Source organism: Stenella coeruleoalba (assembly GCF_951394435.1).
Source record: "Stenella coeruleoalba genome assembly, chromosome: 6".
Lineage (NCBI taxonomy): Eukaryota > Metazoa > Chordata > Mammalia > Artiodactyla > Delphinidae > Stenella > Stenella coeruleoalba.
The window spans coordinates 68708848-68733186 of NC_137151.1; the positions used below are offsets into that span (position 1 = coordinate 68708848).

At 42.4% G+C, this 24339-nt stretch overlaps 1 protein-coding gene and 1 long non-coding RNA gene across 14 annotated transcripts in view; one reads left to right on the top strand and one right to left on the bottom strand.

Moving 5' to 3' along the window:
- RAPGEF4 (Rap guanine nucleotide exchange factor 4) overlaps positions 1 to 1371 on the top strand; it is a 318083-nt gene extending 316712 nt beyond the window's left edge. For all 8 annotated transcript variants that reach the window (XM_079923817.1, XM_079923822.1, XM_079923821.1 and 5 more), the window contains one exon: positions 405 to 1371. In XM_079923817.1, coding sequence (XP_079779943.1) covers positions 405 to 532 — 128 coding nt within the window. In that variant the 3' untranslated portion in view covers positions 533 to 1371. The remainder of the gene's footprint in view (positions 1 to 404) is intronic.
- LOC307187584 overlaps positions 1 to 24339 on the bottom strand; it is a 66066-nt gene that overhangs the window by 13906 nt on the left and 27821 nt on the right. For 3 of the 6 annotated variants that reach the window (XR_013828652.1, XR_013828653.1, XR_013828654.1), the window contains exon 2: positions 684 to 798. This is a non-coding gene — a long non-coding RNA (uncharacterized lncRNA). Of the gene's footprint in view, positions 1 to 683; positions 801 to 24339 lie in introns of those variants that run through there. The other 3 variants (XR_013828655.1, XR_013828656.1, XR_013828657.1) reach the window with 1 other exon arrangement.

Consider the following 24339-nt stretch of genomic DNA (forward strand, 5'->3'; position numbering starts at 1 on the left):
GGTGTTAGGTGCTTTTGTTAGGAGCTAATGAAAACTATGCCATTAGTCCTCATCTGGATCAAAGGGAGTGTGAGACACAGGTGGGACGGCAAGGGCAAACAATTTTAATGTATAACCAGGGCTGTCAGGCGATGCTTTCACTTTTATTTGGTGTTTTTTTTTTTTTTTTTTTTTTTACAATATGTAATGCAAAGGAAAATGATCAAAATATGTGATTCCAGGGGAAGAATAGGGTGGGAGGGAGGAGATGGAACATCCAAGTAGAAACCTTTCAACGAATATAACATGTTGAAAGGTCTTGATGGAACCCAGGAATTTATGATAAACGTAGAAGCTGGAGTAAATAAGGCTGTATCTTATATCCATATATTATGCAACGCTAATCCTGCTCTCTTCTTCAACAGATCCTGATGCAGCTCAGGCTAATAAAAACCATCAGGATGTCCGGAGTTACGTACGACAATTAAATGTGATTGACAACCAGAGAACTTTATCACAGATGTCACACAGATTAGAGCCTCGTCGACCATAGACATTTAAAGTGCTCAGAACAACGGTTTGCGTCCAGTCCACAATCTTTCAAAAATGCCATTTATGCTAGTACTCACTGTATTGTCACTAGAGAACTCTATAAAACAAGCAAAAACCCATCCTGAGACATCTCAGTGCTGCATTCAGCTTACCAGCGTCATGACAAAAGAAGAAATTCTTTGACTTGCTCACAGCTTGCACACACTAGCTTAGGAATCCCCCGTTTGTAGTCACCGTATTTTATTTCCAGTTGTGCCATCTTCTTTGCTGAAACATAAAATAAGACCCACATGAAGAGTATGGTAGAAATATCATTGTCAAGAGAAGTATCAAGCTGATATTTTTTTCTAGGAGTGTTTACAGGATGAGATGTGCTATAAATGGTATTTATTTGCCTGCATCGTTGGTGGTATAGTTTCATAATTTCTAACTCAACATTTTGATTTGAGCATGGAGGTTTTGGAAGGGGTTGAGGAATCCGTGTAACTCCAAATTAGAGACTGTATTCTTCCATCTTCATAGTTTTACCTCTGAAGGAACTGTACCCGACCACGTTACTACAAAACATTCTGGCTGCTTATGTAATTTAGGGAGGACTGGTCTGTAATTTCTGAATGACATATAGAATAATATTTATGTTTACAATGTAACTTTTTTAAACTTACAAATCAGGAGTACATATATAAGAATTCCACTGAGGAACTCCAAGGTTCTTAAAATTGCTAGCGTTAAGATTAAAAAAAAAAAGACACTTCAAAAGAGCACAATATTCAGAAAACATTTTTCAAAATTATTTTCCTGGGCATTAAAAAAAACCTTTACTATTGGCTAATTATTGTTACTGATTAAAAAAACCCACATATTTTCTGGACTTAAATGTTATCACAGATATCTTAATTTTCAGCAATTGTTTTGCACTTTCAAATATTGTAAATAGTTCATTCAATCAATGGTATAGAGTTATTTATTTGCTACATGATAGATATTGTGCCAAATAATTACTTTTTATTTATTTTATTTAGTATGTAATTTTGGAGTACATTTTTTCCTGTTTTCACAATTAGGCTACATTTAATGTGTAGGAATTGTATGTATGTATATCTTCTGTAAATAACAGCTACTATCTTCATTAAATATAATTGTGACAAGAAAAGGTGTGTTGTTCTCAATTCCTATAATATGGGAGAGATAACCATCTGGTATGATGGGATCCTGGATTTCTTTTAATTGAAATAAAATTCACATACTCTAAAAGTCACCTTTTTAAAGTGTACAATTTGGTGGTTTTTAATATATTCATAAGATTGTTCAACCATCATCACTATATAATTCCAGAATGTTCTCCTTATCCCTTAAATAAACCCCATACCCATTAGCAGCCACTCCTCATTTTCATCTCCCACCAGTCCTTGGAAACCATTAATCTGCTTTCTGTCTCTGTGGATTTACCTATTCCGGACATTTTGTTTAAATGGAATCATATAATATGGAGACTTTTGTGTCTGGTTTATTTCACTTAGCGTAATGTTTTCAAGGTCCATCCACATTGTAGCAGGTATCAGTACTCCATTCCTTTTTACAGCTGAATAATATTCCATGATATGGATATACAACATGTTGTTTGCCCATTTATCAATTCATGGACATTTGGGTGGTTGCCACTTTTCAGCTATTAGGAATACTGCTGCTATGAAGAGGCACGAGATTTTAGAGCTGCCTGTTATGGGTCCTACACAATTTCTCAGTGATTTAAGCAATTGGTATACTATTTGATGAAAAATTTTCCAAAATTATTTAATTTCCGGACCCATGTCTGTTTTTTAACGTCAGCATTTTCCAGAGTGTATTCCAGGCTATAATCTCACAAGTTCAGTAGAGAATGGACTTGAGGACACGGGGAGGGGGAAGGGTAAGCTGGGACGAAGCAAGAGAGTGGCATGGACATATATACACTACCAAATGTAAAATAGATAGCGAGTGGGAAGCAGCCGCATAGCCCAAGGAGAACAGCTTGGTGCTTTGTGACAACCAAGAGGGGTGGGATAGGGAGGGTGGGAGGGAGGAGATATGGGGATATACGTATACTATAATATAGCTGATTCACTTTGTTGTACAGCAGAAACTAACACAACATTGTAAAGCAATTATACTCCAATAAAGATGTTAAAAAAAAACCTCACAAGTTCATAAGCTGTTCCTCCCAAAACACGCACAATTGCAGAGCAAAACACAAAACCAAGATGACATCTTCAAAAATTTGGGAACGATAATATAATATACCCCCTTAGAAATGATTCCCAATGTTCATTAACATATTCAAGGCTCTGAGAAGTCCTGCTGTAATCCCTTTTATAAATTTATTTATTTTTGGCTGTGTTGGGTCTTTGTTGCTCTGCACGGGCTTTCTCTAGTTGCGGTGAGCGGGGGCTACTCTTCGTTGCAGTGCATGGGCTTCTCATTGCAGTGGCTTCTCTTGCCGCGGAGCGCAGGCTCTAGGCGTGCGGGCTCAGTAGTTGCAGCACTTGGCCTTAGTTGCTCCGTGGCATGTGGGATCTTCCCGGACCAGGGCTCAAACCCGTGTCCCCTGCATTGGCAGGTGGATTCTTAACCACTGCGCAACCAGAGAAGTTCCTGTAATCCCTTTTAACATCCACAGTTAAAGGCCTCTTTGAGAAACACTAAGGCAGCCAAATGCCTTTCTGTGTTCATTTATGTAATCATTCAAGGTCCCCAGGTACAGGGTGGTGTTTTATGCAATGTTACGCCTCCTATCCAGAGTCAGACACAAAGCCTAGGATTTACTAGAGAATAAAAAAAAGTCACTGAATAAATTTTATTGAAGTCATTATTTTTCAGCATTTTACTATCTCATAGACTTCAGTATCAGCTGCAAAGTTTCCCTTATATAATATATAATGATTTTCCACCATTATGTAGTTTTCCTTTCCTTAGAAAATTTTAAAAGCTGACAAATTAAGCTGACAGCCTATCCCTTGGGCATCCTTGCTCTTGTTTACTCTTCCTTACTCCTATCTTACTTAAAAGCTGGTATCCTACATGACAGCTTCTTTTCCCCAACTCCATGGTGACTGACCCCTTATGACCTTATTTTAATATAGTTTCCACATTATTCAAAATTAATACATATTCTCCCATGTATATTCCCCTTGGTCTTCCAAATGAGAATAAGTATTGCTTTACTTAATAAAGATAAGAGATTTTTAATTATGTCTGGCTTCTTTGAAAATGCATTAAACTCCATTATTCAAGGTACTGATGGCGAAGTAAAAGAATTCACACAGTAAAAATGGAGAGTAGGAGCCAAACAACTCTTCCTGAAGCAGGAGATGCAGTTAATATTTTAAAATTTGCAAACAAGCCAAGAGAAAATGAGATGCCTACAGGGTCGCAAGGAGGATAATGAGGTTAGCTGGAAGATATAAGAAAGAAGAAAGAATGTTTTTACCAAAAGCACCTGTACAAAATTATACATTTAAGTGTTTCACATACCTGCTTAGCAAGGTCACTGGCACAGTGTACAGGAGCTAAGCTTTTCCAGCAATTTTTGAATGTCATGCAGGTTAAATAGATTTCTCCTGAATTCAATGGTATTTCCTCTGAAATATGAATGAGGTTCAATAACTACCAGTGGGAGAAACTTAAGTGTCATTCTGGTTTCAAGTTGTGCTTATAATTTTTTTTTGAAAAATCAACATAGAATATGCAGTGTTGTAAAAATGAACCCCTACCTTGAATAGCTTTCTTTTTGCTGTCAATCTAAAATGTATTACATCTCTTGGGCTTCCCTGGTGGCGCAGTGGTTGGGAGTCTGCCTGCCGATGCAGGGGACACAGGGTCGTGCCCCAGTCCGGGAGGATCCCATGTGCCGCGGAGCAGCTGGGCCCGTGAGCCATGGCCGCTGAGCCTGCGCGTCTGGAGCCTGTGCTCCGCGACGGGAGAGGCCACAACAGTGAGAGGCCCATGTACCGCAAAATAAATAAATAAAAATAAAATTTATTACATCTCTTGCTGTGAAATAATCTTAATTTTCTCTATGTGTCTTACATGGAGAAGAATGTATTCAATGGGCAGGTCACAGCATCAATGACTTATAAACTGGAGAAGAATCTTTGACTTAGTTTGATATTGTTAGTTATCTTTCTATTCATTCATTCACTAGCCAATAATGATTGAGGGGCTTATGAGTGAGTGCCAGGCCCTCTAGGAGCTCAGGCTCAATGTGAGAAAAGCTAGAGGATCCCTGTTCTCCTAGAGCTTATCACCTATTGGGAAAGACAGAAGAGTAATCAAATAAAGAAACAAACAAATACAAAATCACTTCCAAGAAAGGATGTGGGGTTGCCAGAACATGTAGTAAGAGGATTTAACCTGATCTGAGGTGAGGAAATGTTTTCTGTGCAGGAACAGCTGACCTGAACACTGAAGGAGGAAAATGCTAACTAAGCAGAGAGAGGAGAGAATACGTTCTAAGGAGGAAACAACCTTGGCGGCACGAAGAACTGATGGTGGAAAGCTCACCGTGGAAGAGCAGAGAGAGCAAGGGTGAGCAGGCTTCAAGGTGTGCTGGAGACCTAAGTTGGGCTCAGCGTGTGCACAGCCTTGCAAGGCCTTTCTAAGGAGCTTCATCTTTTACCCCAGAGCAGTAGGAAGCCCGAAGTGCTAAAGGCAGGGGTTGCATTTCTAATGGCAGCCCTTACGGGGCAGGGCCATTGCTTTATGATACCTCACTGTGGATGCCACATGTGTCAAATCTAATTCCTTAATTACTTATGATGCAGGCTTAAAACGTAGGGCAGAGGGAATTGTGCATAATGGCAAATATTAAAGAGCAGTGGCAGACCCAGAAGAACCCACACAGAGTCAAACACCCTTCTTCCTCCTTACTTGGGCCACTTTTTAATTTTTTGTTGTGGTAAAATACACACAACATAAAATATACCATTCTAACCATTTTTGAGTACACAGTTCAATGGCATGAAGTACGTTCACACTGTTGTGCAACCATCACTGCTATCCATCTCCAGAACTTTTCATCAACCTAAACTGAAGCTACCTATTACATAATAACTCCCGACTTCCCCCTCCCCCCAGCCCCTGCAAACTACCGCTTCACTCTTATGGATTTGGAAGTTACGTCATCTAAGTGGAACCATACAACGTTGTCCTTGTGCAGACCCGGGGAGAGGACTAGGGTTGGCTGCACAGAGACAGCCCAAAGGGACTGGAGTGTGGTCCAGGCCACAACGAGGGGTTTGCACAGGATGGAGCCCAGGTCTGCCATAAAAACCCCATTGTTAAGCTGCATATGAAAGGAGGGGTGGGGTCCCACCACAGCAGCCCCATTCTCAGCATGCTCACGGCTGGCGCGGCTCTGCCTCTGAGCCCTGGGAGCATGCAAGCACCTGTGGACGGCGCACACACGGAGGTGGGTCTGAAATCTGAGCCAGTTCCCCACAACTGTGCGAATTCCTGGGATTTACGCCTCCAGTAGCTCTGTAAGCTCAGCGCTTGCAGGATATCCAAGCAGATTGCTGGTGCTCCCATGGTGGTGGTGGGTCCAGCATTAATAGCAGCGGGCTTTGTGGGTTCACTCACGAGGAGACAGGGCTGGCATGTGAGCTGATTACTGTAGCTCCCACTGCGTGTCCAGGTGCATGACTACAGCAGGTCTGCGTACCAGACTTCAGTGGGTCTGGGCTGGAGGCTTTGTGAGCACAGTGCCTGAGGGACACCCAGGCTGATTTCCTGCATTCCCAGGGTTGAGGCAATGCTGAGGGCAGTGCCAACAACAGTGTACTTCGTGAGCCCACACAACACATGACAAATGACACCACAGAGTGCACTTCCACGTGGACAGCTCCTGTGGAGGAATACTCAGTGCCTCCTCTCCCAGCAGGAGCGCTGCAGTAATGCCCACCTCACACCACAGCTCTGAAACGGATCTCAGGGCTTCTACTCCAACAACTGGGGAGCAGACCCTGATGCCCACAGGGATGTGACAACCCCAGAGCAAAGAGCAGGCCCCATTCAACAGCCAGAGCAGGCTCTGGTCACCACAACAGCAATCACACACCCTAACGAGGGGATAACAGCCAGCACACACTGAGGAAAGATATGGCAGACATCCATACCAAAAACAATCCTCACACCAACAATATCAGACTGACATAGGCTACACAGGGGCACTCCCACATAAAAACGGCACTTCAAGACCACAGCAGATAACTGTTTCTCCTAAGTTCAGAGAAAGCCAAGTAAAATGAAAGAGCAGAGGAATTACTCCCAATTACTCTATTATTAAAGAACAAAAGAATTCCCCTGAGAGAACAAACAATGAAACAGACCTCTCCAGTCTAGGAGACCCCAGGTTTAAAAAGGAAGTAATAAAAATACTAAAGGAATTTAAAAGGCTATCAATAGAAATTCAGGGAGTTCCCTGGTGGTCTAGTGATTATGATTCTGCGCTTTCACTGCTGTGGCCTGGGTTCAATCCCTGGTCAGGGAACTGAGATCCCACAAGATGCAATGTTGTGGCCCAAAAAAAAAAGCAAAGGAAAAAGAAATGCAAATCACTGTAACAGGGAACTAGAGACTATAAAGAGGAGCCAATGAAAATTCATTTGCCAAAACAAAAACTGAAGGCAATAAATAGCAAACTAAATAACACAGGAGGAAGAATAGATGATCTGGAAAATAGATTAATGGAAATTACCCAATCAAAACAACAGACAGAAAAGCAAGTGGGAAGAAAAAAGCAATGTGCAAGACCTATGGGATAATTTAGAGCAAGCCAATCTACACATAATAGGGATCCCAGAAGGAGAAGAAAAAGAAAAGTGGATAGAAAACATATCTGGGGCTTCCCTGGTGGTGCAGTGGTTAAGAATCCACCTACCAAATGCAAGGGACACGGGTTCGAGCCCTGGTCTGGGAAGATCCCACATGCCGCAGAGCAACTGGGCCCGTATGCCACAACTACTGAGCCTGCGCTCTAGAGCCCGCGAGCCACACTTACTGGGCTCATGAGCCACACCTACTGAGCCCACAAGCCACAACTACTGAGCCTTCGTGCCACAACTACTGAAGCCTGCGTGCCTAGAGCCCATGCTCCACAGCAGGAGAAGCCACTGCAATGAAAAGCCTGCGCATTGCAACTAGAGAAAGCCCGTGTGCGGCAATGAAGACCCAATGCAACCATAAATAAATAAATAAATAATTTTAAAAAAGAAAACATATTTGAAGAAATTATGATTGAAAACTTCCTGAACCTAAAGAAAGAAACATATCCAGGTACAGGAAGCACAGAGGGTCCCAAACAAGATGAACCCAAACAGACCTACACCAAAACACAGCATAATTGAAATGGAAAAAGTTAAAGGTAAAAGAGGATTCTAGGGCTTCCCTGGTGGTGCAGTGGTTGAAAGTCCGCCTGCCAATGCAGGGGACACAGGTTCGTGCTCCGGTCCGGGAAGATCCCACATGCCGCGGAGCGGCTGGGCCTGTGAGCCATGGCCGTTGAGCCTGCGCGTCCGGAGCCCGTGCTCCGCAACGGGAGAGGCCACAACAGTGAGAGGCCCGTGTACCGCAAAAAAAAAAAAAAAAAGATAAAAGATAAAAGAGGATTCTAAAGGCAGCAAGAGAAAACAAAGAGTCACAAGAGAACCCCTATAAGGCTATCAGCTGCTTTCTCTACAGAAACTTCACAGGCCAGAGGGAGTGACAAGATTTATTCAAAGTCCTGAAAGGAAAAAACCTGCAACCTAGGATACTCTACCCAGCAAGGTTGTCATTTAGAATAGAGGGAGAGATAAAGAATTTCGCAGACAAGCAAAAACTAAAAGAATACAGTAACACTAAGCCTATCCTAAAAAAAAAATACTGAAAATTCTTCTCTAAATAGAAAAGAAGACCCGATAGGAAAGAGATAATCAAAATAGGAAAGTATAACACTTAAATAGGAAAGTATATCACTTAAATAAGTCAGTAGATTTCTAAGAAAAACAAAAAAAATTTAATTGTGAAAGCAATTATAGCTACAATGAACAGCAAAAGGATGAACATGATGATGTAAAAGAGGACATCAAAAGATGGAGACAAGATGGCATAGTAGAAGGACATGAGCTCACCTCTTCTTATGAAAACACCAAAATCACAACTGCTGAACAACCAACGAACAAAAAATGCTGGAACCTACCAAGAAAGAAAACCTACATCCAAAGACAAAGAAGCCACAACAAGATGGTAAGAGAGGAGCGCCCACGATAAAATCAAATCGCACACCTGCCAGGTGGGCGACCCACAAACTGGAAAATAATTATACCACAGAGGATCTCCCACAGGAGTGAAAGTTCTGGGCCCAACGTCAGGCTCCCCAGCCTGGGGGTCTGTCAATGGGAGGAGAAGCCCCCCTAGAGAATCTGCCTTTGGAGGCCAGCAGGGTTTGATCGCAGGAATTCCACAGGACTGTGGGAAAGAGAAACGCCACTCTTGGAGGGCGCACACAGGTCTCGTGCACATCAGGACCCAGGGAAAAAAGCAGTGACCTCATGAGAGATTGGGCCAGGTCTACCTGCAGAGGTGGGGGGGCAGCTGTGGCTCACTGCAGGGACAAAGACACTGGCGGCAGTAGCTCTGGGGAGTACTCACTGGTGTGAGCCCTCCTGGAGGCCACCAAGACCTGGCCCCACCCCCACAGCCTATAGGCTCCAGTGGTGAGACACCTCAGGTCAAACAACCAACAGGGCAGGAACACAGCCCCACCCATCAGCAGATAGGCTGCTTAAAAGTCTTCCTGAGGACACAGCAGCCTGCTAAACATACCCCTTGACACGGCCCTGCTCAGAGGGACAAGACCCAGCTCCTGGCCACCAGTGGGCAGGAACTGGTCCCTCCCACCAGAGAGCCTGCACAAGCCTCTTAGTCTCATCCACCAGGGGGCAGACGGCAGAAGCAAGAAGAATTACAACCTGCAGCCTGCAGAACACTCAGAAAGTTAGACGAAATGAGGCACCAGAGGAATATGTCCCAGATGAAGGAACAAGACAGAACCCCAAAAGAACAACTAAGTGAAGTGCAGACAGAGATAGGCAATCTGCCTGAAAAAGAATTCAGAGTAATGACAGTAAAGATGATCCAAGACCTTGGAAAAAGGATGGAGGCACAGACTGAGACACAAGAAATGTTTGACAAAGACCTAGAAGAACTAAAGAACAAACAGAGATGAACAATACAATAACTGAAATGAAAAATACACTAGAAGGAATCAATAGCAGAATAACTGAGGCAGAAGAATGGATTAGTAAACTGGAAGACAGATGGTGGCAATCACTTCCATGGAACAGAATAAAGAAAAAAGAATGGAAAGAAATGAGGAAAGTCTAAGAGACTTCTGGGACAACACTAAATGCACCAACATTTGCATTATAGGGGTCCAAGAAGGAGAAGAGAGAAAGAGAGGACCTGAGAAAATATTTGAAGGGAAAGTAGCTGAAAACTTCCTTAATATGGGAAAGAAAACAGTCACCCAAGCCCAGGAAGTGCAGAGAGTCCGAGGCAGGATATACCCAAAGAGGAACACGTGGAGACACATACTAATCAAACTGACAAAAATTAAAGACAAAGAAAAAATATTAAAAGCAACAAAGGACGGGCTTCCCTGGCGGCACAGTGGTTGAGAGTCCGCCTGCCGATGCAGGGGACACGGGTTCATGCCCCGGTCCGGGAGGATCCCACATGCCGCGGAGCGGCTAGGTCCATGAGCCATGGCCGCTGAGCCTGCGTGTCTAGAGCCTGTGCTCCGCAACGGGAGAGGCCACAACAGTGAGAGGCCCGTGTACCGCAAAAAAAAGCAACAAAGGAAAAGCAACAAATAACATACAAGGGAATTCCCATAAGGTTATCAGCTGACTTCTAGGCAGAAACTCTGCAGGCCAGATGGCAGTGGCAGGACATATTTAAAGTGATGAAAGGGAACCTACCACCAAGAACACTCTACCCAGCAAGGCTCTTGTTCAGATTTAATGGAGAAATCAAATGCTTTACAGATAAGCAAAAGCTAGACAAGCACCACCAGGCCAGTTTGCAACAAATGCTAAAGGAAATTCTCTGGGCAGAAAAGAAAAGGCCACAACTAGAAACAAGAAAATTATGAATGGAAAAGCTCACCAGTAAAGGCAAACATATAGTAAATGTAGGAAATCATCTGCACACAGATGTGATATCAAAACCAGCAATTGTGAGAAGAGGAGAGCACAAGTGCAGGATATTGGAAATTAACAGACCAGAAACTTAAAACAGTCTTGTTTACATATAGACTGCTATATCAAAACCTGATGGTAACCACAAACCAAAAAAATACAACAGATACACACAAAAAAAGAATCCAAACACAACATTAAAGTTAGCCAACAAATCACAAAAGAAAAAAGGAAAGGAAGAAAAAAACACCTACAAAAACAAATCCAAAACAATTAACAAAAGGGCAATAATTAGAACATACATATCAATAATGACTTTAAACATAAACAGATTAAATGCTCTAACGAAAAGACACTGACTGGGGCTTCCCTGGTGGCGCAGTGGTTGAGAGTCCGCCTGCCGATGCAGGGGACATGGGTTCATGCCCCGGTCTGGGGAGATCCCACATGCCACGGAGCGGCTGGGCCCGTGAACCATGGCCACTGAGCCTGCGCGTCCACAGCCTGTGCTCCGCAGCAGGAGAGCCCACAGCGGTGAGAGGCCCACGTACCGCAAAAAAAAAAAAAAAAGACACTGACTGGCTGAATGGATACAAAAACAAAACCCTTTGTCTTGTCTTTATATGTTGTTATATGTTGTCTACAAGGGACCCACTTCAGATATAGGGACACATACAAACTGAAAGTGAGAGAATGGAAAAAGGTATTCCATGCAACTGGAAATCAAAAGAAAGCTGGAGTAGCAATACTTGCATCAGACAAAATAGACTTTAAAATAAAGACTGGTACAAGAGACAAAGAAGGACACAACATAATGATCAAGGGACCAATTCAAGAAGATATAACAATTGTAAATATGTATGCACCCAACATAGGAGCACCTAAATTATAAGGAAAATGCTAACAGCCATAAAAGGAGAAATTGACAGTAACACAATAATAGTGGGGGACTTTAAAACCTCACTTTCATCAATGGACAGATAGCCAGGCAGAAAGCAAATAAGGAAACACAGGCCTTAAATGACACATTAGACGAGACGAAGTTAATTGATATTTATAGAACATTCCACTTGAAAGCAGCAGAATACACATTCTTCTCAAGTGCACATGGAATATTCTCCAGGATTGATCACATGCTGGGCTACAAAACAAGCCTCAGTAAATTTAAGAAAATTGAAATCATATCAATCATCTTTTCTGACCACAACGCTATGAGATTAGAAATCAACTACAAGAAAAAAATGTAAAAAAAAAACAAAACAAAACACAAACACATGGAGGCTAAACAATATGTGACTAAACAACCAATGGATCACTGAAGACATCAAAGACAAAATCAAAAACTACCCAGAGACAAATGAAAATGAAAGCACGACAATCCAAAACCTATGGGACCCAGCAAAAGCAGTTCTAAGAGGGAAGATTATAGCAATACAATCTTACCTCAGGAAACAAGAAAAATCTCAAAGAAACAACCTAACCTTACACCTACAGCAACTAGAGAAATAAGAACAAACAAAACTGAAAGTTAACAGAAGAAAGAAATAGTAAAGATCAGAGCAGAAATAAATGAAATAGAGACTTAACAGAAAAGATCAATGAAACTGTAAACTGGTTCTCTGAAAAGACAAACAAAATTGACATTTAGCCAGACTCATCAAGAAAAGAAGACAGAGGGCTCAAATCAATAAAATCAGAAATGAAAAGGAAGTTACACTGGAATCCACAGAAATACAAAGGATCATAAGAAACTACCGCAAGCAACTCTATGCCAATAAAATGGACATCCTGGAAGAAATGGGCAAATCCTTAGAAAGGTACAATATCCCAAGACGGAGCCAGGAAGACATAGAAAATGTGAACAGACCAACCACAAGTAATGAGATTTAAACTGAGATTTAAAAACTCCCAACAAACAAAAGTCCAGGACCAGGTGGCTTCACAAGCTAATTCTATCAAACATTTAGAGAAAAGTTAACAGCTATCTGTCTGAAAGTATTCCAAAAAACTGCAAAGGAAGGAACACTCCCAAACTCATTCTATGAGGCCACCATCAACCTGATACCCAAACCAGACAAAGATATCACAAAAAAAGAAAATTATAGGCCAACACCACTGATGAACATAGGCGCAAAAATCTTCAACAAAATACTAGCAAACCAAATTCAACAACACATTAAAAGGATCATACACCGAGATCAAGTGGAATTTACCCCAAGGATGGAAGGATTTTTCAATATCCACAAAATCAACCCGTGTGATACACCACATCAACAAATTGGAGAATAAAAACTACATGATCTATCTCAATAGATGCAGAAAAAGCTTTTGACAGAATTCAACATCAATTTATGATAAAAACTCTCCAGAAAGTAGGCATAGAGAGAACATACCTTAACATAATAAAGGCCATATATGACAAACCCAGAGCTAACATCATACTCAATGATGAAAACCTGAAAGCATTCCCTCTAAGATCAGGAACAAGACAAGGCTGTCCCCCTCACCACTTTTATTTACTATTATTATTTTTTATTTTTGGCTGCGTTGGGTCTTTGTTGCAGGCTTTCTCTAGTTGCGGTGAGCGGGAACTACTCTTTGTTTCAGTGCACAGGCTTGTCATTGCAGTGGCTTCTCTCGTTGGAGAGCATGGTCTCTAGGCATGCGGGCTTCAGGAGTTGTGGCAAATGGGCTCAGTAGTTGTGACTCGTGGGTTCTAGAGCTCAGGCTCAGTAGTTGTGGTGCATGGGCTTAGTTGCTCCACGGCATGTGGGATCTTCCCAGACCAGGGCTCGAACCTGTGTCCGCTGCATCAGCAGGCGGATTCTTAACCACTGCTCCACCAGGGAAGCCCCACCCTTGCCACCTTTATTCAACATAGTTTTGGAAGTCCTAGCCATGGCAATCAGAGAAGAAAAACAAATAAAAGGAATCCAAATTAGAAAAGAAGAAGTAAAACTGTTACTGTTTGCAGATGACATGATACTATACGTAGAAGATCCTAAATATACTACCAGAAAACTAATAGAGCTCATCAATGAATTTGGTAAAGTTGCAGGATACAAAATTCATACCCAGAAATCTGCTGCATTTCTATACACAAACAACAAAAGATCAGAAAGAGATATTACAGACACAATCCCATTTACCATAGCATCAAAAAGAATACTGAGGGGGACTTCCCTCGTGGTCCAGTGGCTAAGACTCCACACTCCCAATGCAGGGGGCCCAGGTTTGATCCCTGGTCAGGGAAATAGATCCCACATGCTGCAACTAAGAGTTCGCATGCCACAACTAAAGATTCTACATGCTGCAACTAAAAGATCCCAGATGCAGCAGCAAAGATCCCATGTGCCACAACTAAGACCCAGCACATCTAAATAAATAAATGAATGAATAAATAAATAAATAAATATTTTTAAAAAGAATACCTAGGAATGAATCTACCTAAGGAGGCAAAAGACCTGTAACTCCAAAAACTATAAGATGCTGATGAAAGAAATTGAAGATGATACAAACACATGGAAAGATATACCATGTTCTTAGATTACATGGATCAATATTGTCAAAATGACTATACTACCCAAGGCAATCTACAGATTTCATGCAAACCCTATCAAATCACCAATGCATTTTTCACGGAACTAGGACAAAAATATCTTAAAATTTGTATGGAGACACAAAAGATCCCAAATAGCCAAAGCATTCTTAAGAAAGAAAAATGGAGCTGGAGGAATCAGGCTCCCTGAAGACAATACTACAAAGTTACAGTCTTCAAAACAGCATGGTACTGGCACAAAAACAGACATATAGATCAATGCAACAGGATAGAAAGCCCAGAAATAAATCCACACACCTATGGTCAATTAATCTACAACAAAGGAGGCAAGACTATACAATGGAGAAGAGACAGTCTGTTCAATAAATGGTGCTGGGAAAACTGGACAGCTACATGTAAATAAATGAAATTAGAACATTCTTTAACACCATACACAAAAATAAACTCAAAATGGATTAAAGATCTAAGTGTAGGACTGGATACTATAAAACTCTCAGAGGAAAACATAAGCAGCACACTCTTTGACATAAATCACAGCAATATTTTTTTTTGATCCATCTCCTACAGTAATGAAAATAAAAACAAAAATAAACAAATGGGACCTAATTAAAGTCAAAAGTTTTTGCACAGCAAAGGAACCCATAATTAAAACGAAAAGACAACCCACAGAATGGGAGAAAATATGTGCAAACAATGCAAATGACAAGGGCTTAATCTCCAAAATATACAAACAGCTCATGCAGCTCAATATCAAAAATCAAAAAAAAAAAAAAAAGGGCAGAAGACCTAAATAGACATTTCTCCAAAGAAGACATACAGATGTCCAAGAAGCACATGAAAAGATGTTCAACATTGCTAAGCATTAGAGAAATGCAAATCAAAACTACAATGAGATATTACCTCACACCAGTCAGAATGGCCATAATCCAAAAATCTACAAACAACAGATGCTGGAGATGGTGTGGAGAAAAGGGAACCCTCTTGCACTGTTGGTGGGAATGTAAATTGGTACAGCCACTATGGAGAACAGTACTGAGGTTCCTTAAAAAACTAAAAATAGAGCTACTATATGATGCAGCAATCTCACTCCTGGGCATATATCTGGAGTAAACCATGGTTCAAAGGGATACATGCACCCCAGTGTTCATTGCAGTGCTGTTTACAGTATCCAAGACATGGGAGCAACATAATGTCCATCAACAGGTGAATGGATAAAGAAGATGTGGTACATTTTTACAATGAAATATTACTCAGCCATTAAAAAGAATGAAATAACACCATTTGAAGCAACATGGATGGACCTGGAGATTATCCTACTAAATGAAGTCAGTCAGACAAAGAAAGACAAATATCATATGATATTGTTATACATGGAATCTAAAAAAATGATACAAATGAACTTATTCACAAAACAGAAACAGACTCAGAGAACAAACTTATGGTTACCAAGGGGAAGGGTGGGGGAACAGACTGGAAGTTTGGGATTGACATGTACACACTACTATATTTAAAATAGATAACCAACAAGGACCTACTATATAGCACAGGGAACTCTGCTCAATACTCTGTAATAATATAAATGGGAAAAGAATAATATATATTATTATACATATATAAACTATACATATAGGTTCACATATATGTAAAAAATATAAAAGAGGACATCAAAATCCTAAAATGTGTGGGAGGGGAAGTGAGTAAGAAAATGTAGATTTTTTTTTTAGAATGTGTTTGAGCATACATGACTACCAGTCTGAAGAAGCAGATATAGTAAGGGGTTAACATACTTGAAAACCACGGTAACAACAAATCAAAAATATGCAATTCATTCACAAAACCAAAAAGAAGAGAATTCAAGCATAATACAAAAGAAAACCAGGGGAAGAGCAGCCAAGATGGTAGAGTAGAAAGACCCTGAGCTCAACTCCTCCCAGGAGGACACCAAAGTCATAAGTATCTTCAGAACAACCATTGATGAAAAAGCCTGGAACCTACCATAAAAGATTTTCTACAACTAAAGACATAAAGAAGGAACCACAATGAGATGGGTAGGAGGGGTGAACTTGTGATATAATTAAATCCCATACCCCCCCAGGCAGGGGACCCACAAACTGGAGAATAATTATATTGCAGATGTTCTCCCACAGGAGTGAGAGTTCTGAGCCCCACGTCAGGCTCCCCAGCCCAGGAGTCCAGCACCAGGAAGACACACCCCCAGAGTATTTGGCTTTGAAGGCCAGCAGGGCTTTATTGCAGGAGCCCCACGGGACTGGGGGGAAAAGAGTTCACTCTAAAAGTGCACACACAAAGACTCATGTTCATTGGGAGCCAGGGAAAAGCAGTAATTTGATAGAAGTCTGGGCCAGACCTATCTGCTGGTCTTGGGGACTCTCCTGTGGAGGCAGTGGGGGTGGGCAGATGTGGCTTACCCAGGGGACATGGACACTGGTGGCAGACATAGTGAGGAGCATTTGGCCTCTTGAACACTCCTGGTGACTGACACATTGGATCACTGGCACCAGGAGCTGGCTCCACCCAACAGCCTGTAGGCTCCAGTGCTGGGACGCCTCAGGCCAAACAACTAACTAGGTGGGAACAGAGCCTCACCTGTCAGCAGATAGGCTGCCTAAAGAGTTGCTGAGCCCACCGCCACCTCTCAGCATGTCCCTAGACATGGTCCTGCCCACCTAAGGGCCAAGTCCCGGCTCCACCCACCAGTGGGCATGCACCGCCTCCCACCCCCAGCAGCCAGGAATTCTGCACAAGCCTCTACACCAGGGGGCAGACACCAAAAGCAAGAAAACTATGGTCCTGCAATGCATGTCAGACCTTACCCTGGGACCAGGTGGGCCCTGGCCCTGACCACTAGCAGGCCAACACAACCTTCAGAACACCCCAGACATCATACCCAACTGTGTCAGGAACTGGACACCCCACCACCACCAATGATCTGAAACAAACATTGGGATCCCTGGGCCCTGCAGCCAAACTCCAGGTACCAGCTCTGCCTGCCAGCAGTCTGGCACCAACCCCAGGATCTGGCTTCACCTGCTTGTGGGTGGGCAACAGCCTCGGTGTCTTTGGGACCCTGACTCCAGCCACTGGTGAATGAGCACTAGGCCCAGGGCCCCCTAGGGTTCGGCATCCAGCCACCTCATGACAAGGCCCCACTAAACAGCAACCAGCAGGATCCACTCAAGACAGGGTTGGATACCAACCAGACTAGGAGCCAACCAAGCCTACCAGACTGCACACATCATCAGCCCACCACAACAGAAGGACCCACACAGTCATCTTAGGGGGAATCCCTAAAGAATACAGCTTGAGTGATGAGAGGGGAGTGCACTGCTGGGACACACAGGACATCTACAGAGGGCCACTTCTCCAAGGTCAAGAAACTTAGCTAACCCACCACAGATGTAAAAATACAAATAGCAACTTAGACAAAATGAGGTAGCAGAGGAATATGTTCCAGACGAAGGAACAAGATAAAACCCCAGAAAAAGAACTAAGTGAAGTGGAGATAGGCAATCTACCTGAGAAAGGGTTCAGAGTAATGATCGTAAAGATGATCAAAGAACTCGGGAGGAGAACGGATGCACAGTGTGAGAAGTCAGAAGTTTTAAACCAAAAGTTAGAAAATATAAAGAACCAGACAGACGTGAAGAATACAATAACTGAAATAAAAAAAATACAGTAGAAGGAATCAATAGTGCACTGGATGATACAGAAGAACAGATGAATGAGCTGGAATACAGAGTAGTGGAAATATCTGACACTGAATAGAAAAATGAAAAGAAATGAGGACAGTCTGAGACACCTCTGGGACAACAAGAAGCACACTGATATTTGCATTATAGTGGTTCCAGAAGGAAAAGAGAGAGAGACCAGGGCTGAGAACATATTTGGAGATAATAGCTGAAAACATCCTTAACCTGGGAAAGAAAATAGGCACCCAAGTCCAGGAAGTGCAGAGAGTCCCATATAAAATTAACTCAGAGGAACACACCAAGACAAAAATTGTGTGTGTAATCAAAATGACAAAAATTAAAGATAAAGAGAAAATATCAAAAGCAGTAAGGGAAAAGCAACATATAACATACAAGGGAACTCCAAAAATCTAAATCAGCTGACATTTCAGGAGAAACTCTGCAGGCCAAAAGGGAGTGGCATGATATATTTAAACTGATGAAAGGGAAAAACCCTACAACCAAGAATACTCTACCCAGCAAGGCTCTCATTAAGATTTGATTGAGAGGGCTTCCCTGGTGGCACAGTGGTTGAGAGTCCGCCTGCCGATGCAGGGGACACGGGTTCGTGCCCTGGTCCAGGAAGATCCCACATGCCGCGGAGCGTCTGGGTCCGTGAGCCATGGCTGCTGAGCCTGCGTGTCCGGAGCCTGTGCTCCGCAACAGGAGACGCCACAACAGTAAGAGGCCCACGTACAGCAAAAAAAAAAAAAAAAAAGATTTGATTGAGAAATCAAAAGCTTTACAGACAAGCAAAAGCTAAAAGAATTCAGCACCACCAAACCAGCTTTACAACAAATGTTAAAGGAATTTCTCTAGGCAAAAAACAAAAGGCCACAACCAGAAACAAGAAAATTACAAAATGAAAATCTCACCAGTAAAGGCAACACACAGTAAATGTAGGAAATCATCCATATGCAAAACTAGCAGGAAGGTTAAAAGACAAAAGTAGTAAAATTACGTGTATCCACAATAAGAAGTTAAGGGATACACAAAACAATGAGATGTAAAATATGATACCAAAAACAGTAATCATGAGTGGAGCAGAGTAAAAATGCAGGTTATTTAAAGTGCATTTGAGGGAGCTTCAAGATGGCAGAAGAAACACGTGGAGATCACCTTCCTCCCCACAAATACATCAGAAATATATCTACATGTGGAACAACTCCTACAGCACACCTACTGAACGCTGGCGGAAGACCTCAGACCTCCCAAAAGGCAAGAAACTCCCCATGTACCTGGAGAGGGGGAAAAAAAAGAGATAAAAGAATAGGGACGGGACCTGCACCAGTGGGAGGGAGCTGTGAAGGAGGAAAGGTTTCCACACACTAGGAAGCCCCTTCGCGGGCAGAGACCGCGGGTGGCGGAGGGGGGATGCTTCAGAGCCATGGAGGAGAGCACAGCAACAGGGGTGCGGAGGACAAAGGGGAGAGATTCCCGCACAGATGATCGGTGCCGACCAGCACTCACCAGCCCAAGAGGGGGCTGGGAGCTGAGGCTCGGGCTTCGGAGGTCTGATCCCAGGGAGAGGACTGGGGTTGGCTGTGTGAACACAGCCTGAAGGGGGCTAGTGCGTCACAGCTAGGCGGGAGGGAGTCCGGGAAAAAGTCTGGAACTGCCGAAGAGGCAAGAGACTTTTCCTTGCCTCTTTGTTTCGGGGTGCGTGAGGAGACGGGATTAAGAGCGCTGCTTAAAGGAGCTCCAGAGACGGGCGCAAGCCACGGCTACCAGTGCAGACCCCAGAGACGGGCATGAGAAGCTAAGGCTGCTGCTACAGCCACCAAGAAGCCTCTGTGCAAGCACAGGTCACTATCCACACCTCCCTTCCGGAGAGCCTGTGCAGCCCACCACTGTCAGGGTCCCGTGATCCATGGACAACTTTCCCAGGAGAACACATGGCATGCCTCAGGCTGTTGCAACATTACACCGGCCTCTGCCGCCACAGGCTCGCCCCACATTCCGTACCCCTCCCTCCCCTGGGCCTGAGTGAGCCAGAGACCCCAAATCAGCTGCTCCTTTAACCCAGTCCTGTGTGAGCGAAGAACAGACAACCTCAAGCGACCTACATGCAGAGGCAGGGCCAAATCCAAAGCTGAATCCCAGGAGCTGTGCAAACAAAGAAGAGAAAGGGAAATCTCTCCCAGCAGCCTCAGAAGCAGCGGAATAAAGCTCCACAATCAACGTGAGGTACCCTGCATCTCTGGAATACCTGAAGAGACAACAAATCATCCCAAATTGAGGAGGTGGATTTTGGGGAGCAATGATATATTTTTTTCCCCTTTTTCTCTTTTTGTGAGTGTGTATGCATATGCTTCTGTGTGTGATTTTGTCTGTATAGCTTTGTTTGCTTTTACCATTTGTCCTAGGGTTCTGTCTGTCCGTATTTTTGTTTTTTTGCTTTTTTTTAGTATATTTTTCAGCACTTGTTATATTGGTGGATTAGTTTTTTGGTCTGATTCTTCTCGTCTTTCTTACTTTTTCTTTTAATTACTTAAAAAAAACTTTAAAAATTATTTTTTGGTTTTAATTTTAAAACATTTTATCTTTTTTTTCTATCTTTTTTTTTTCTCCCTTTTATTCTGAGCCATGTGGAGGACAGGCTCTTGGTGCTCCAACCAGGCATCAGCGCTGTGCCTCTGAGGTGGGAGAGGCAAGTTCAGGACATTGGTCTAACAGAGACCTCCCAGCTCCACGTAATATCAAAGGGTGAAAATTGCCCAGAGATCTCCATCTCAACGCCAAGACCCAGCTCCACTCACCGACCAGCAAATTACAGTGCTGGACACCCTATGCCAAACTAGCAAGACAGGATCACAACCCCACCCATTAGCAGAGAGGCTGCCTAAAATCATAATAAGGTCACAGACACCCCAAAACAAACGACCAGATGTGGACCTGCTGACCAGAAACACAAGATCCAGCCTCATCCACCAGAAAATAGGCACTAGTCCCCTCCACCAGGAGGCCTACAGAACCCACTGAGCCAACCTTAGCCACTGGGGACAGACACCAAAAACAACAGGAACTACGAGCCTGCAGCCTGCGAAAAGGAGACCCCAAACACAGTAAGTTAAGCAAAATGAGAAGACAAAGAAACACATAGCAGATGAAGGAGCAAGGTAAAAACCCACCAGACCTAACAAATGAAGAGGAAATAGGCAGTCTACCTGAAAAAGAATTCAGAATAATGATAGTAAAGATGATCCAAAATCTTGGATACAGAATGGAGAAAATACAAGAAACATTTAACAAGGACTTAGAAGAACTAGAGAGCAAACAAACAATCATGAACAACACAATAAATGAAATGAAAAATACTCTAGATGGGATCAATAGCAGAATAACTGAGGCAGAAGAATGGATAAGTGACCTGGAAGATAACATAGTGGAAATAACTACTGCAGAGCAGAATAAAGAAAAAAGAATGAAAAGAATGGAGGACATCCTCAGAGACCTCTGGGACAATATTAAACACACCAACATTCGAATTATGGAAGAAGAGGAGGAAAAGAAAGGGACTGAGAAAATATTTGAAGAGATTATACTTGAAAACTTCCCTAATATGGGAAAGGAAATAGTTAATCAAGTCCACGAAGCACAGAGAGTCCCATACAGGATAAATCCAAAGAGAAACATGCCAAGACACATATTAATCACACTATCAAAAATTAAATACAAAAAATATATATGAAAAGCAGCAAGGGAAAAACAACAAATAAATACAAGGGAAACCCCATAAGGTTAACAGCTGATCTTTCAGCAGAAACTCTGCAAGCCAGAGGAAGTGGCAGGACATATTTAAAGTGATGAAAGGGAAAAACCTGCAACCAAGATTACTCTACCATCAAGGATCTCTTTCAGATTTGTTGGAGAAATTAAAACCTTTACAGACAAGCAAAAACTAAGAGAATTCAGCACCACCAAACCAGCTCTACAACAAATGCTAAAGGAACTTCTCTAAGTGGGAAACATAAGAGAAGAAAAGGACCTACAAAGACGAACCCAAAACAATTAAGAAAATGGTAATAGGAACATACATATCAATACTTACCTTAAATGTGAATGGATTAAAAGCTCCAACCAAAAGACACAGGCTCACTGAATGGATACAAAAACAAGACACGTATATACATTGTCTACAAGAGACCCACTTTAGACCTAGGGACACATACAGACAGAAAGTGAGGGGATGGAAAAAGATATTCCATGCAAATGGAAATCAAAAGAAAGCTGGAATAGCAATACTCAGATAAAATAGACTTTAAAATAAAGAATCCTACAAGAGACAAGGAAGGACACTACATAATGATAAAGGGATCAACCCAAGAAGATATAACAGTTATAAATATTTATGTACCCAACATAGAAGCACCTCAATACATAAGGCAATTACTAACAGCCATAAAAGAGGAAATCGACAGTAACACAATCATAGTAGTGAACTTTAACACCCCACTTTCACCAATGGACAGATGATCCAAAATGAAAATAAATAAGGAAACACAAGCTTTAAATGATACATTAAACAAGATGGACTTAACTGATATTTATAGGACATTCCATCCAAAAACAACAGAATACACTTTCTTCTGAAGTGCTCATGGAACGTTCTCCAGGATAGATCATATCTTGGGTCACATATCAAGCCTCAGTAAATTTAAGAAAATTGAAATCGTATCAAGTATCTTTTCTGACCACAATGCTATGAGACTAGATATCAATTACAGGAAAAAACCTGTAAAATAGGCCGCTGCCATCTTGAACTCGGGTGTGGAGCGTGGCTTCTGCACACGGCCCACCCAGCTGAGGTGCCAGCACAGCCATTTTGCACCAGAAACTCTGGTCTGAAGTGTGGAGTGCAAGTCATCTGCACGCGGCCCTCTATGACCAGGTGAAACTAGACTAAGCACAGAGGAAACAAAGGTACTATGCCAAGTGCTTGATGTGTATTGCCTCAGAAGATCCATCCACAGGACAGCTCTATGAGCCGTGTGGATGAAAGGCTCTTGGTGCTGAAGCCAGGAGTCAGTGCTGTGCCTCTGAGGTGGGAGAGCCAACTTCAGGACACTGGTCCACAAGAGACCTCCCAGCTCCACATAATATCAAATGGCGAAAATCTCCCAGACATCTCCATCTCAACACCAGCAGCCAGCTTCACTCAACGACCAGCAAGCTACAGTGCTGGACACCCTACGCCAAACAACTAGCAAGACAGGAACACAACCCCACCCATTAGCAGAGAGGCTGCCTAAAATTATAAGTCCACAGACACCCCAAAACACACCACCAGACGTGGACCTGCCCACCAGTAAGACAAGAGCCAGCCTCATCCACCAAACACAGGCACTAGTCCCCTCCACCAGGAAGCCTACACAACCCACTGAACCAACCTTAGCCACTGGGGACAGACACCAAAAACAATGGGAAATACGACCCTGCAGCCTGCAAAAAGGAGACCCCAAACACATTAAGATAAGCAAAATGAGAAGACAGAAAAACACACAGCAGATGAAGGAGCAAGATAAAAACCCACCAGACCTAACAAATGAAGAGGAAATAGGCAGTCTACCTGAAAAAGAATTCAGAATAATGATAGTAAAGATGATCCAAAATCTTGGAAACAGAATAGACAAAATGCAAGAAACATTTAAAAAGGACCTAGAAGAACTAAAGATAAAACAAACAACAATGAAGAACACAATAAATGAAATGAAAAATACTCTAGATGGGATCAATAGCAGAATAACTGAGGCAGAAGAACGGATAAGTGACCTGGAAGATAAAATAGTGGAAATAACTACTGCAGAGCAGAATAAAGAAAAAAGAATGAAAAGAACTGAGGACAGTCTCAGAGACCTCTGGGACAACATTAAACGCACCAACATTCGAATTATAAGGGTTCCAGAAGAAGAAGAGAAAAAGAAAGGGACTGAGAAAATATTTGAAGAGATTACAGTTGAAAACTTCCCTAATATGGGAAAGGAAATAGTTAGTCAAGTCCAGGAAGCACAGAGAGTCCCATACAGGATAAATCCAAGGATAAATATGCCAAGACACATATTAATCAAACTGCCAAAAATTAAATACAAAGAAAACATATTAAAAGCAGCAAGGGAAAAACAACTAATAACACACAAGGGAATCCCCGTAAGGTTAACAGCTGATCTTTCAGCAGAAACTCTGCAAACAAGAAGGGACTGGCAGGACATATTTAAAGTGATGAAGGAGAAAAACCTGCAACCAAGATTACTCTACCCAGCAAGGATCTCATTCACATTTGATG